At 49.8% G+C, this 15227-nt stretch overlaps 2 protein-coding genes across 5 annotated transcripts in view; one reads left to right on the top strand and one right to left on the bottom strand.

Annotated features, from left to right (window-relative positions):
• Positions 1 to 3333: 3333 nt before the first annotated feature.
• PIGC (phosphatidylinositol glycan anchor biosynthesis class C) lies at positions 3334 to 4212 on the top strand (the record flags this gene model as incomplete). The annotated part of the gene is made up of 1 exon (XM_080349155.1): positions 3334 to 4212. One exon carries the CDS (start codon positions 3334 to 3336, stop codon positions 4210 to 4212), a length of 879 nt encoding a protein of 292 aa, XP_080205281.1.
• Positions 4213 to 9268: 5056 nt separating this feature from the next.
• Positions 9269 to 15227, bottom strand: part of DNM3 (dynamin 3) — a gene marked incomplete at both ends in the record, with an annotated part of 178225 nt that continues 172266 nt past the window's right edge. For 3 of the 4 annotated variants that reach the window (XM_080348898.1, XM_080348897.1, XM_080348896.1), the window contains one exon: positions 15100 to 15169. In XM_080348898.1, coding sequence (XP_080205024.1) covers positions 15100 to 15169 — 70 coding nt within the window. Of the gene's footprint in view, positions 9306 to 15099; positions 15170 to 15227 lie in introns of those variants that run through there. The other variant, XM_080348899.1, reaches the window with a different exon arrangement.

The raw sequence follows: 15227 nt of genomic DNA on the forward strand, positions 1-15227 counted from the left end.
CAGCCCCAAGCTGGCAGTGGGGGTGCAGTGCCCTCCATATTTTGATATTCAAATATCTCTAGAGAAGGCCTAGATCAGTCAAAGCTATTTCAGTCCCAGCCTGTCACCTTTTCCAGCCTTCCTTCCAAACAGCTTTAGCAGCTTATTCAAACATTCAGAGAACAGCAGAAACTAAACAAACCCACAGTGGGGTCCCTTTGCAAACAGGAGGGGACATCCAAGCCAACAGGTCCTCTACCTCTATGGGATTTGTAGTGCCATGGGGTCCAGATCCTCATTTCTGCATTTCAGCAGAGGCCAGTGGCACTTGGAGACACCTAATCGTGAGGTAAGGGAGGCATTGTTCCATGGAATCCAGTGCAGGAATTAAGACAATCACAAAGAGCTTTTGCATCCTCGACCTTAGCTACTGCTCATCCCCGCCAAGAGAGCCCCACCAGCCACGTGGCCCCAGGAGGGCTGAAGGTTGACTCCATGGCACACGTTCCCCTCTGACTGGCAGGGATGGACAGTGACGTGGCCGGTCCCATGCCAGGTCCTGCTGGGACTGTAGTGCAAGCAGGTGAGTCATTCTCCTGCAGACAAAGTCTGGGCCAGCTGCGCAGGGCTGAGCTGCCCCTTGGACTGTGGGCAGTAGGTTCACGGAACTCACGCTGTCCTCTCCTGCTGGGACACAGCACCAACCCCAGTGTGAGCTGCTTCATGTTGAAGCCTGTTTGGGTCTCCCAAGCCGCAAATGGGCGCCTGGCCCTGTGGGTCTCCGCACTGCTGAGTGTGCAGAGCCAGCGCCATGGTGATCCTCTCATTCAGTGGATGGGTGTCCCACAGGAGTTTCCATATGGACCTGACCACATCAAGGCAGCATTGTGCACCATGGTTACATACAATTGTAGTGAGAGCGGAGCACTGCCCTGCCCATGGGACATGGTGTCCTTCCACTGCCATGGCCATGTCACTTCTCAGGGGAGCAGGAGGGGAGTGCTGCCCTCTGAGCATTTCTCTTGTGCACCCCAGCTTCACTCTGTGACTTTGGGAGACTGACACTCCATTTATTATACAAATTCAAGTTCCCAGGCCCTGGGCTTCAAGGCAATGCCAGCAATCACGGGAGCTGGCAGCACTCCCTGTCCCTGTGGGCAGCAGCTGGTGTGCGCGGAGGAACGCGCATGGCCCTGTGCAAAGTGTGGGGATGGGGACTCTTAGGTAGAGCAGCTAAAACTGAGCCCAGCTCCATCCTGGCATGGAGGCTGCCAGCTTTGCCCCTTGGCGTGGGGCACCTGCACATGGTGGCCAGCCATTCCCGCCCTGCAGAGCAAGTGCTATGATACGGAGCTGGGAGGTGGCACTTTTTAGATGTCACCACGAAGTGTCTCAGCCCAAGGTCCCCTGAAGGCACACTAGAAGTGTGGAGGAGACCTGTTGCTCTGCACACATCTGGAGGAGGTGAGGTCCTGCTTGGAGGCACTGGCTGCTTCCTGTTGATGTGAAGGGAAACATGTGAGAGCTGGGGTGGGGAAACAACTGTCAACTCTTTCGCCTGCTCCCACCGTGACAGGACACCCACAAACGCCCCTTCCTGAAGCACAAATAGGGCAGTGTTCGGGGCTGCTCTGCCCCAGCCTGAGGCCTCTCGGGTGAGGCCAAAGTAAGCAGCTCCTCCGCAGCAAGCACCTCTCTGCGGCTGGGAAGGCTCTGACCTGAGCACAAAAACCCACACACTTAGGGAAAACACCTCTTGCCTCTGTGAACCCTCTCCTCATCCCTTTTTGTTCCCCAGTCCCCTTGCTTCACACTAGCTTGCTCCATTTGGTGAGGGGTTGGGCAGCACAGGAGATGGGTGTCCCTGTAGAGTTGCACTTCTCAGCCCAGGCTCCGCCACGACTTCACAGAATGTTTGGGATTGGAAGGGATCTCAAAAGATCATCTAGTCCAATCCCCCTGCCGGAGCAGGAACACCTAGATGAGGTCACACAGGAAGGTGTCCAGGCGGGTTTTGAACATCTCCAGAGCAGGAGACTCCACAACCCCCCTGGGCAGCCTGTTCCAGTGCTCTGTTACCCTCACTGAGAAGTTTCTTCTCAAATTTAACTGGAACCTCTTGTGTTCCAATTTGAACTCATTATCCCTTGTCCTACCATTGGTTGTCACTGAGAAGAGCCTGGCTCCATCCTCGTGACACTGACTCTTTATATATTTGTACACATTAATGAGGTCACCCCTCAGTCTCCTCTTCTCCAAGGTCAAGAGACCCAGCTCCCTCAGCCTTTCCTCATAAGGGAGATGCTCCACTCCCTTAATCATCTTTGTTGCCCTGCACTGGACTCTCTCCAGCAGCTCCCTGTCCTTCTGGAACTGAGGGGCCCAGAACTGGACACAATATTCCAGATGTGGTCTCTTCTCCCTTTCTTCTTCCTGCTTTGCTTCTTGAGGGTGCTGGCAGGCTGAGGGAGCAGGGCATGACTGAAAGGTGAGCAGTGCTTGCAGCACCGCACCCACATTCCTCGACATGGGTGCTGGAGCCTGATTTGACCAGAAAAGCAGGTGCCTCACTGGGCCAAGACAGGGAGAGGGGCTTGTGACACAGGCTGGGGTCACCTGCCGAGCAGCGAGGCTGGACACACATAGGGATGTCCAAGCACAGAGAAGAACAGACCCAATCCCACTGACCTGCTGTGCCCTTCTGGATGGCCGCTTAAGGGTGGCACATTGGGGCTGCAGGAGGGTCCCCCAGGAGGACCCTTCACCACGGTGTGTGGGGACAGCTGCTGCCCAGACCACGGCAGGACCCGCATCCCACAGCAGGAGCATCCCTCCTTCCCGTGGGGCTGGCAGTATCTCCTGCAGCTGCCAGCCCAGACGTTTTTGGGAGAAACGAGGCAGCCCCAGCAGCACCTCCGTGCACAAGTCTGACTGCAGGGTAGGGGCTGTGGCACCCAGGATGGCCAGACCCTGGCATGGAGCTGGGGTCTGCCCGCAGCCCCCCAAGAGCTAGCTACAGGGAACAGCCTGCTCGCAGGGACAGGGGAGGGGGCAGCCCTAGCAGGTCTGACGGTGCCTAGCACTGCTGCCCTCCTCAACCCCTCGCTTCCACCAGCTTCTGCCTGCTCCGTCCCGCCCCCGTCCCGCTGCGGGGCCCCCGGAGCTGCTGCGAGAACCCCCTGCAGCGCACACCCGCTCTCCATCCGCCGGTTCCGGGGTGAACAGCGGCCGATCGTCGGCAGGTGGCAGCCCCGAGCGCCCGGCGTCCCTTGCGCCGGCACCGGGGCCCGGCCGAGGCGGCGGCGCTGGGGCCGCGGGTGCGTGTGCGGCGGCGGAGCAGCCCCGGCCCGGGAGATGGAGCCGGTCCTCGGGCGGCGGTGGCAGAAGGTGCTGTACGAGCGGCAGCCCTTCCCCGATAACTACGTGGACCAGCGGTTCCTGGAAGAGCTGCGGAAGAACGTGCACGCCCGGCGGTACCGGTACTGGGCCGTTGTCTTCCAGTCGGGAGCAGTGGTGCAGCAGCTGTGCAGCGTCTGCATCTTCGTCGTCACCTGGTGGTACATGGACGCCGGGATGCTGAGCCCGCAGGGGCTTTTCGGGGCGGCCCTGGTCACCTCCCTGCTCGGCTACATCCTCTTCGACGCCGTGGACGGCGGGGCCGGGCGCCGGGAGAGTGGGCGGACGCGGTGGGCTGACCTGAAGAGCACGCTGGTGTTCACCGCCTTCACCTATGGCTTCTCGCCGGTGCTGAAGACGCTGACAGAGTCCATCAGCACAGACACCATCTACGCCATGTCATCCCTCATGCTCCTTGGTCACCTCATCTTCTTTGACTATGGCGCCAACGCGGCCATCGTCTCCAGCACGCTGTCCCTCAACATGGCCATTTTTGCCTCAGTGTGCCTGGCCTCCCGCCTGCCTCGCTCCCTCCATGCCTTCGTCATGGTCACTTTTGCCATGCAGATCTTTGCTCTTTGGCCCATGCTGCAGAAGAAGCTGAAAGCCCAGACACCCCAATGCTATGTGGGGGTGACTCTGCTCTTCGCACTGGTGGCGCTGGCGGGGCTGGCCACCGTCTCCAGCGTGGGTGCCGTGCTCTTCACATTGCTGCTGCTCGCCATCTCCTGCCTGTGCCCTTACTGCCTCATCCGCCTTCAGCTGCTCAAGGACAACATCCATGGGCCGTGGGATGAGGCTGAAATCAAAGAGGACCTCTCCAGGTTCCTCATGTAGGCCTGGCTGGGGGGACGTTCTGCTGTAAGCAGTGCAAAGGTCTTTTCTGGGGGACAGCTCTGGGGAGAGGATATCAGCCCAATAAAACCTCTCGCACAGCAGCAAGGACCACATTTGCGTTACTCTCAGCATCTATTTCCACACGTGACCTGCTTAGTTTTGGCCAAGGAAGGAGCTGAACCCCACAGAGTGGCCGGCCCATGCAGCAGCTCGAGGTGCAGGCGAGTGGGACAGTGTGTGCTCTGACCACGCAGACCGATGCCTGCATTTGGGGGTGGGGTACAGAGGGTGCATCCCCTGAGCAGAAGTGCTACTTGGAAACACACATCTGGCTCAGGCGTACTCCACGTGCCCACGGAGGTCCCTCAGGCCCAGGAACCTCGATGTGTGCGATGGGGACTGACAGCATCTCCCCGGGAGGGCTGCGGGGGCCAAGGGCTGTGGGGGGGTGGGTGCGGGCAGGGTGGTTGTGCAGGGCAGTGGGTGTTGCTGGACCGAACATGAGGGCACCTGGGACAGGTGCGGTGCTCACCCTGCTTACCTGCACCCCACCAGTCGCTGATGCCAGAATAGCCTCACGATGCTGCCAGGCACCATGTTACCCTAAATCCTTTAGGAGAAGTGGGGTGAGGAGGCAAGACACCTTCCTCCCCTCTCCAGCCCCTTCCCAGGGGTGGATCTGGCCTCGCTACAGGGCCAGACCCACAGACCCCAGTGAGCACACCCCCCGCTGGGGAGATCCCCAGCAATGGTGACCCTGGCGGGGCACACTAAGGTCCTGTCTGGTGGATGTCTGTCCAGCAGCCGTCTGTCCGGCACCAGACACGCTGCAACAGAGGGCGCTCATGGCAAACAAGTCTTGCTGGAGGCCAGGACGAGCTGGCCATGTGCCAGCAGGGCTTCCCCGGTGCCTTCCCTTCCCCTGCTCCCATTTGGGATCATCCTGCTGCATCCCGGCGCTGCTCTGGCTGTCCCAGGGAGCAGAACCCACCAGAGGTGATGCATTTTGCATTACCTGGGTTTTTATGAAACTTTTTTGGGAAGCCAGTGCTGCAGAAATGAAACTTTCTGCTTGATTTACCCCATCCCTTTGAGTGTTTGCTGCACACTTCTTGGGCTTTCTCGGAAATGAGCAACCCCCAATGGGGTCCCCAACACCTCCAGTGCTTTGTTATGACTCTTCCCAAGTGTTAAACATTGCTGCTGTTGTCATGGTGACAACTACATCTCATTTTGGTTTTAATTAAAAAAAAACTGGAAAGGTTTAGAGCACATGCTGTAGTCTCACAGGGAGCACAGAGTAGCCAGATGCTCACAGCCAATATGACATTTTTTAGCTTGTCTGAAATACGAGTATTTCTTCACAATGTTTCCAAGAACACTGATCAGCGACCAGGATACCCCATCTCGCTCTAGGCTAATGCCATTGTGACACTGCCATCCAAAGCCTATTCACAGAGTCCATGAGTAGGGCAAGGCTTGAGTCCACACCAAAAGTAAATCAAATCTAGCCTGCCTGGCTCCTGTCCATTTCTGCTGCATCCCATTCCCTCAGGGAGAAATATTTCCTGAAAAAATACTCTCCCAAGTTCAGACTCTCAAAACCAACTCTGGGTTAGATAAAGTGCAAACCTCAACTACCCAGACATCATTCCAGGTAGAGACAGGCACAGACTGCCATGTTCACCTCCACCACAGTTGGTATCCAGTGGATCAACCTATACAGGTCCTGGGACTTTGATGGATGCAGCAAGCTCTGTCTAGGCAGGGTGCAGGATGTGTCCCGTGCAGCTCTTTGCAGGCAGTTTCATCCCTGCCCACAGCCCCCGGTCTCAGCCCAACTCCTCCCTTCACCTCCTCATTACACTCAGTCCTTGCTCAGAGATCCCTTAGGGAAAGGCTTAGCCCACACAGATAACCTGCTCTTCCTAACCTGTGAGATGAAAATACAAAGCTCAGTCCACAGCCTGGATGCACAAAGAGACTTTGAAGGAGGGAAACATGAAAGAGAGCCAGGGAGGAGGAGACACAAAGGCCAGAAGAGTTTTCCTGGGGCTACTCTGACCTCCTGAGGACACATGCTCTGCAATACTGCTGAAGTTATTTAAGATGCTGAATTATGATGCTATTATGAGTCTTTTTACCCGAGGTCAGAATATCCCCTACAGAATAAAACTTTGCAATGACTCTGTGCTCAGTTTGGCAGGCACGCTGGATGCCCTTTGAGCGTTCGCTACCTGAGTGTACCAGTCTGCGGCTTCTCTGATGAAGCACACACTGAGACCAAAGAAACAGGTCCTTCTTGGTTTGCATGCAACCAAATCATCATCAAACATCTCTAAAGAGTTAAATGTTATTTTGCATTACAAGGAAGCACAGTTTCTTTCTCTTAAGTTTCCAAGTCCACTGAGACTGAGTACTTCAGTGGGACATTTTCCTTTGATTTGAAGCTGGCCAAATGTGAGTAATTGTAAACTGGCCGGGGATAAGCCTCACTCCTGGGGGAGCTGCTGACACGTGCCGTCTGGAATCTCCATCTACAGCCTCTGCTGCAGGGAAAGGCAAGTGTCAGCCACCCACACCGTGCTGGCCAGGGGTCGGTGTCCCTCCCCACATGGGTGCCTGAGATCTGGGAATCCTGGAAAGAGGCAAGCTTTAGTCTTTGAAGATATCTCTTCAATTCAAGTCTTTATATCTCTTCAGTTCCCACTGTAATCACTAAGCTTTTCTCAGCTTTGCAATGTGAGAGAGAAGAGCAATGACATATATGATCAGGAAACTGAAACAGGATTTTGGTCCTAACCCATCCATTGCAAAGCAGCTCAGGACACATAACGCCACCAGCTGGTGCAGCACCCTTGGCCTTCTTCACCCACCCAGAGAATGTACAGCATTGTAAGGTGTAAACAGCACAGACAAGGTTAAACAGCCTCTTTAAAAAGTCATCCCATGAGTTGATACTAAAGAATGTGCCAGAGTTTCCCAGCACACCAATACCTTTGTCTTTCTACTTTGGAGATTTCAGAAATGGCTACCAGAAACCCAGGAAGTTTGCAGTCCTTTTTCCAACAGTATTTTTTGTCAAACACTTCAGAAGAAGGTAAGGATTTCTGTGAAAGGTTTAGCAACATTAAATGTCCCAAGAAAGAAGCTTGTACCTTACAGCCTAATGCATGGAGGTTGCCTGGCAGCTGGGAGGACAGCAGCAGCTCCTGGTTGGAGTGCTGTAGGTACAGCCATGCAACTCAAATATCAGACACCTTTTGTTTGCTGTTGGTTCACCTGTTGGTATCATGCCATTGCATTGAGAGCTTCCCCCAGTGCAGATCAGCTTTTTGAACAACCTGCAAAAAAAGCAGCTTGTGAAATTCAGTCTCTTCTCATTCCCTCTTACCTGAGAGGTAGATCACAGCTGGAACCTCCTTAAGAACCTGCTGGGTACAAATGTTGTCACTTCTGTAGTAGTCCTGAGAATACACAATTCCTGAAGTCTGCTGAAGTTTTTTTTCCTCAGTACCTGACACAGGAGAGTTCCACAGATGAAATGTAACAGCTGGTCTGAGCTTCCCTCCTCATCCCCTACTCCAGGACATTTGTGTTCATGGACTGTTAGGAACCTCCATTTCTCCCTTTTTGCAGGGTGCTGGGAAGCTCCTTGCCCATCACTGTGCTCTTTCCAGCTCCAGCAATTCCTAGTTTAGCACATGCAGTTCAAAGGTCTAACAGGAATGATTATTTATCACCCTCTCCTAAAAATTGCTGTCCCTGAGATTTCCACCTCCACCACCTTTTCTGGTAGTACCATTGCCATTTCTTCAGTTGTCCTCTACCAAAACACAAAGTCTAAATGAGAAGAAAGACAAATCTGTCTGAGTCTACAGCTCTGATCTTGCACCTGCTTTTAATTTGAGCAAAATCAGTGCCTGGCATTTCCCAGCACATCCAGGTGGTTCAGCAGCTCTCTAGATATACAAGAGGCCAGCAGGGACCCAAACCAGCTGGAACAGGAGGAATTGCCCAAATTCAGGAAAGCTGTGTCAGACCTGTCTTGAAAACGAGCACAGCCTATGTGTTGTCAGGCCCCTTCTAGACACACACACACACACAATTGCGATCTCCTCCTACTGCCCCCATCCCCTGAGCAGCTCTACTCCAGCTCCCTCTCACCCTTGACTACCTTCTACAAAGAAGTGTCTTGTTTGTGCTCCTGAAATGACAGGGTGCAGTCCCAACGCTGTGTTGTACCTCCAGTTTGTATCTATGCAGCTTCCTCTGATTTATCTGCAATGGTTTGTGAGACATCTCTTCTTTGTTTTCATATGAGGAAAAAAAAATAAACCCACAAATTTTACCTTTTTTAGACTTACCCTTTGTATACTTCTCTGGCACCCAAAACAAGCACATCTTTTAAACATTAAAGCACAGATTTTATCTTTCCCATAGAGACAGAGACATTTGGAATTCCAGAAGTAACTACTTACAGCTATTTGAGCTCAGATGCTCCAATGAGGTCGGCTTGCAAGGAATTCGGAGGTTTAGCTTGAAAAAAATGGTCAGAGCAGCTGTGATTTATTTATAATTGTGCAGATTCATCAGTGGAGAGACTGCTTAAATCTTCATACAGTCAGGTATTGCTGCTGGTGCATTACACATCTTTTAGGACTCTTGTTAAAGAAGCTGGCTGCTCTTCTTCCTGCTAATGCTAAACCAAAGCCATTTGTACGGCACAATCCTGGTGGTTAATGAATTCAAAAGCAGTGGTAGAATCTCAGCAGAACGTCCCTCCCACCTCGGAGGGTGGGAGTCCCCACAGAGCCCAGGCATTTGCTTCCATGGGGTGTTAATGGCTCCAGTTGAGAAAGAGTGGGTAGACCCTTCAATAGAAAACCAGCACACATTTGTTTTCTAGTCAGAATTTTTATTTTCTTTAAATCCAGGCTTACCATTGACATCTGAAAATAAAATCTTTTATTTACAAATAGGCTAGTGCAAATTAAAGATAATTTTAGACAAAAAAAAGAGAGAGACTGCATGTAACAAAAAATAAATGTGTACGTTAGGATGATCTTCCTGGAACAGCTGGTGGAGGTCGCCTGGGAAGAAGACAAAAAATAACCCAAAATTCACAGGGAGTGGAGGGAGATGAGATTTAAAACAGAAGGTCAAGAAACAATAAAACAACTTATATACAAAATTATCTTAATAAAATGGGTTACGAGGAAAAGGCACAGAACATGCACAGTAAGGAAAAGGGCAAGAGCATGATTAGAATCAGCTGGCTCTCGGCACAGCCTTGGCTTTCATCCTCACCGCTTCCCATCTGACTCCCTGGTGCCAGAGGACGAGGACAATCACATCACAAGCGTGGAGGGTGCTGGTCACAGGCTTCCTAATTTTCTTGCAGCAAATATCCTCTGGAAGAGGTTTCCCCAGCCAGCCTTAAAATTTGCACCACCGCCTGCTTCAAACACTGTTCATGGAGTGGACCTCTTTTAAGTGAGATTCTGATGAAATTGGCAATGATCAAACAAGGTGGCCTGTGGGCTGGATTGGCCTATCTGCAGGGGACATTGCTGGGAAAGGTTAAAAACATGGATGACAGCAGTGCAATGAATCTACTGCTGGCCCCAGCAGGGGAGACCCTCGGCAGCTGGTGGCCCAGTGCAGGGGTTTGAGAGGAGCAGCTGCTCCCCCTGTTCCCCAGCACAGAGCACTGATGTGTCACCAACCAACATGCAGGAACCATGCAGGGGGCAGGTAACATACTCCAGCCACATGGGACATGTGTGACACTGCTTTTCACTGAGAGGGGTGCACAGACGGCCTCAGGCATAGCCATTAAATGTTATTAAAAAGAAAACAAAACAACAAACCTCTCCAAATGTTATAGCAAGAAAGTGAATACAACAGGGATATTGCTGCTTTGCTCATCCCATCTTTCCCCCTCTTCCCAAAACTTAAGGACCAATGTAGTGACTTTGTGCTCAGTGACAAATGTCCTCTCCCGTCAGCAGCTGTTGTGCTGGTTGTGCCATTTCCTCCAAGCACTGATTCCAGTTACTTGGCTCACACTGACCTAAAGAAGGAACTGAGTAATCAAGACATCTGCATATTCGCACACAACCACTTGAGGGGGAAATCCCTTCCAGACATAACACACGCACAGTTTTACTCCAGCTCCTGCTCTGGAGGACTCACTCTGGCCTTCCGCTCAGCTCTGAATTGTCCCCAAAACGTGCTTTCTCCGACAATGAAATGAATACCACATACAGCTTGAAAAACATTCATCCGCTTCCCAGCAAAACATCTCTGCTGCACTCCCAGCCCCTTGCAGGGCAGCAGGCTGAATGCTTCCCATGGGTTACTGCTCCCCCTTTGCTCCTTCTAATGACATCTCCAGTGATGTCAATGCAACACGCATCTCCAATAAATCCTCACTGCAGTCTCAACAGAGGCGGAGTGCAGCGTGCTGAGATGATAGTGCAAGAGACAGAAGACCACTCATGCGCATCCAGAAAGTAATAATAAAAGCCCATCAAGAGTTACAGTTTATTTCAGGTTCAGAAATGCAGCGTAACATTTTTACAGCAGGTGTATGTGATGCTCAGTAATGACCATGGTTTCGGGAATCAACTTGCTGTGCTCAAAGGTCAACACTAGGAACCATGTACACATTATGAAACCAAAGGCAGATGTTTTGGCTCATATGAAGTAGGGCATTAACATACAGAGCAAAATTCAGAAAGAAATTAAGCATTTGCTTCTTACGAAAAGAAGTCAACATTTACACTGTCCTGGAAAAGTAAAGAGACAGGCAGTAAAGCAAACATCTGGCAAGACGGGACAAATCATATATCAAGCAAGAGTGGAGGACTGTCTGGACGGGAGGAGCCATCGGTATCAGCTCGCCTGCAGACAAAGCAAGAGGAAAGACAGGCAGAGTAACATTCATTTACACAAGGGAGCTGTTCTGCTAGAGCCCAGGGAGGAGGTTCAGTGCCACCGCGGGGCAACTGGGCCACATGCACACCAAGAGGTCAGATGCCTCCCCAGTGTCATGGGTGCAAAACAGGTCTGCTTTGAATTCAGGAGGTTTGGACTACTTTAAGACAGAAAGACAGAACTAGCTGGTAATCTCAATATGCTGTATACACGTTGTTTAGTGTAGCTGTCTGTGATAGAGAGTATAATATTTTCCATGTTATGTTTTAACATGAAATGCCATAACCTATAATGTATCTCCTTTAATATAATAAATAATCTACTCTTATGAGGCTTACTCAGAAAGTGCAACAAGATCAGCAATAAAATAAACACATGTTAACTATGTACATAAGCCTTTTCATTGAACATACAATCTTTCTAATCCTAACGCAAGATCCCTTGAGATGAAAGGCTGAGAGCTATTCACAGCACACACAAGCTCTTCAGCTGTTGGTCAGCCATGGCGAGGTGAGGAGGAACACATTCTCTAGGCAGAGACTCAGGCTTAGCCTAAATGCAATACTAGATGAGCATCCTCCTGAAACTTAACTACATACATCACCCAGCTAATTACGCACCTCACGTAAGATCAGAATCCCTGCTGTTGCTTAACGGACATCACTACTCCTCCCTGTCAATCTTATGAGTTTTGCCAGAGGGAACTGAAGAAACAGAGAGAGCAACCTGTGCTTCTCAGCTACAGGAACTCAGGCTCAGCTCAGGCTGTGTCAGGGTGTCTGCAGAGGGGACAGTGGCCTGTCGGAGGTGGCCAGCTCCTCCAGCAGATCCACGGGGTGCTTGTCCTGCTGTCCTTCAGGCATGGAATGAGTTGCTGCCAAGGCTGCTCCTTGGAGAACAAGGGATGGGAGAGACACAACTTGCCAGCACAAGGAGCAAGCAGGACAAACCAACCCATTCCAGGCCCTGTACAGCAGGAAGAAATGGGCCGAATTTGGGAGGACAGTACTTATTCAAGTGGATGTGGCAATTTCTTGGGAAGCACTTAACATTTTTCCTATAAACAACAATTCTATGTTGTGTATTCTGAAAAGCATATATGCAAGAAATTCAAGGTAAAATCATCAAACTCTGGATCTGTGCTCAAGGTTAATTATTAACCTGCACACCTAAAAGCGTTGCATTTAGGGCACAGGGCCAGATTTTTATGTGATTGGAATGAGGATGCAGAGGGCGGGAGGGAGGGCTGTGCAGCTGTGTCCCACAGCCTCAACACTGAGCGCAGAACCAGATGGTTCTGACACTGGGGCCACAGGCGCCTCACTGCCTCCTCCTCCTCTTTTGGGTAAACCCACCCTTGAGAGCTTCATTTACAATTTAGGCTTACTGCTGAGAAATACCATTTCTTGGAGGGCGGAGTTAAGGACAGTGCTGAATTCTGCTACCTACTTCTTTATGCTTGACAGAAACAGTCATTAAAGTAAATTAAGGAGTCTCAAGTACAAAGGACTTAAAAATGTTTTTAGGCCAGGATATATGTCATCTAATTGTGGCCCCTACCTTACCAGTATTACCACCCTTGTCTCCCATGCAGCCACACCAGTCTGAATCACCTTCTGGAGGTGCTGCCTCTTTCTACTGAACAAAGGGGACCTTGGGCAAAAAAGTTGAGTGCTTGGGGCGTGGTCGGGTAAACCCAGACCACGGCCTTGCAATATCACTCAATGAATCTCAAAATATGGGGTTAAAGCAACTTTCTGTGGCTGAAGTGGAAGAGGTACAGAGCTTGGCTGGCAGGCACCTGCCAGTCAGTAACAGAGGGCTCTGATAAACTATATGCAGGTTTGCTGGCTAGGCAACAGTATGGAATGCTATAGCTATTTATAAATATACACCTAATAGACAGATGAATGTTACAGCAAAGAGTGCTACACAGTGGAAAACTGTGTAGAACACAAGAAAAATCATCAGAACTTTTTTTTTTCTAGTAACAATCAATACAACCGTAGTTGGGTTTGCAACCTATTTTTTTTTTCCTTGAAAGGTGATTCTGTACACTTATTGTTGGAGATGTGGGCCTGTTCTCCAAACAAACACCGACCACTTAAGCAATCTTCTGAGATCATCAAGATGTCGGTGCTCTGACAAACTCCCTCCTCACTGTGTTTCAGATGTTGACCTCTAGACTCCCCAGGTGTGTGTCACAAGTATAAGGCTGACAGGAAATTAAAGTTAAGCTAACATACAAATCATGATGCTTTCCCAAGCTCGTCTCTCTTATGCAAACTGAAACAGGCTTTGCTTCAGCAGTGAGCACAACTGTTAGTTAATCAGCAGTCTGGGAATACTTAATAGGCAAAATCCCCATTGGTTGTGGCTCTTTGATTGGATTCTTCCTAACCATGGGGCTACAGCATACTGAAGCCCTACATGCTGTCTCAATGAATAAATTTATTGGGCTGATTATGCTGGGGGCCTTTGAAACCACCAATTTCTTTGCTTAGGGTTCTGTAACCATAATTGTAATAACAGTAATTAATATTTTCTGAAGAAATAAAGCCAAATTCATCTCTAGTTTCATTCTGTTAACTCAGTAAGTTTTAAGCAATAAGGGTGACACCCTAAGCTTTTAAAGTGCAGTTAAGACAAAAAAGTTTTTATAATGCATTAATATATAACATACAAAACAACAGGCAGAGAGGACCTCTGGAAGTGAACAGCTGCTAAAATAATCCATTGCCAGGATGTACAGCTGGACACTTCTCAGTACCTAGTTGGAAAAGCGCCCTAATCTGAGGTGTGCAGGACTTGAAGAGATGCACAGAAAAAATATTTATATACTGGGCATAATGGAGCTTTTTCAACTGGTGTGAGCAAATACTTCAAATCCAAACCAAACCCTTGGAAAGCTCAGATGCAAATCTAGGCTGTAGCTCTGTGAAAAGCTTCACACTGTGGGCAGAAGAGCAGTAGCCCGTTTAAAGCTCTACATATATTTCTATATGTATCCATATTTTCACAAAAGGACCAAAAGCAATGCTCAGTTCTCTGGGTCCTGCTGTGCAGTGCATTTATACATATTAAAGGCACTCACATAACCACAGGGCTTCCCATGAGTTCAGTAGGAGTACGAATGTGAGCAAGCACTAGCAGAAGGCAAAGCGAGCTGGGGCACGCCATTCTGTCACGTACTGGCTCTTCAAACTGCTCTTTCACATCCTTGCTGCAGGGTGAGATGGCTCCACAATGAGCCTTATAAGCTGGGGCACTGCAGTCTGGTCCTTACACCAGTCACCCAACCAACTGCACATCAGCCACCAGTGTGGAAAGAAAGTAAACCACACATTGTCCCATACACACCCTTTCTGTTCAACAACATTCCTTAAAAACTAGACTTGATAAGGAGAAGTTAGAGGAGAAGCAGCCATCCAGCAAGCTTCTTGCAAGAAAGACATGGAAGTGTGGGGTCTTCAGAAGAGCTTGATAAGAAACCACATTGTTTTTCTCTGCCCAGTTTAGCCATTAAAAAAAAAACAAATGGGCATAACTGTGTAATTCCAAAGGACAGAAAATCTGAAAGGTACAAATAAAAGTAAGATTCTTTTCAGATAAGAGGAAAAAAGAAGTAGATAAAATCAACACGTGCACAAACACACACAAAATCAAGCCCTCCTTTGACTGTGAGCACAGTTGCCTGGGTGAACACGTGTCAGTAAGTTAGCTAACAACAGCTATTGCAAAAGGAGAAGTCAAGGCAGCACAGACCTTCCCAAAACATTTAAGACCTCATAAACAATGTGGAATGGACAGAGAGTATATCACTAAAATGGGTTACTTGCCTATAGATGTCCATACATGCGACTATACATTGGTTATTGCAACAGTTATCAAGCAATTTGCTCCCACGTATTTGGTTAACAATTAATGACATGCCAGAAACTTCTTTTAGTCTAACAGGGATGAATCTAACGGACGAATTACAGTGGGCCGAGTAGGTGAAGGGGGTGGTCTTCGACTGGAAAGAGAGAAGAAACAATAAGCACAAACACTGAGAACCAACCTGGCACCTCTTG

The sequence above is a fragment of the Nesoenas mayeri genome (genome assembly GCF_963082525.1).
Source record: "Nesoenas mayeri genome assembly, chromosome: 8".
Lineage (NCBI taxonomy): Eukaryota > Metazoa > Chordata > Aves > Columbiformes > Columbidae > Nesoenas > Nesoenas mayeri.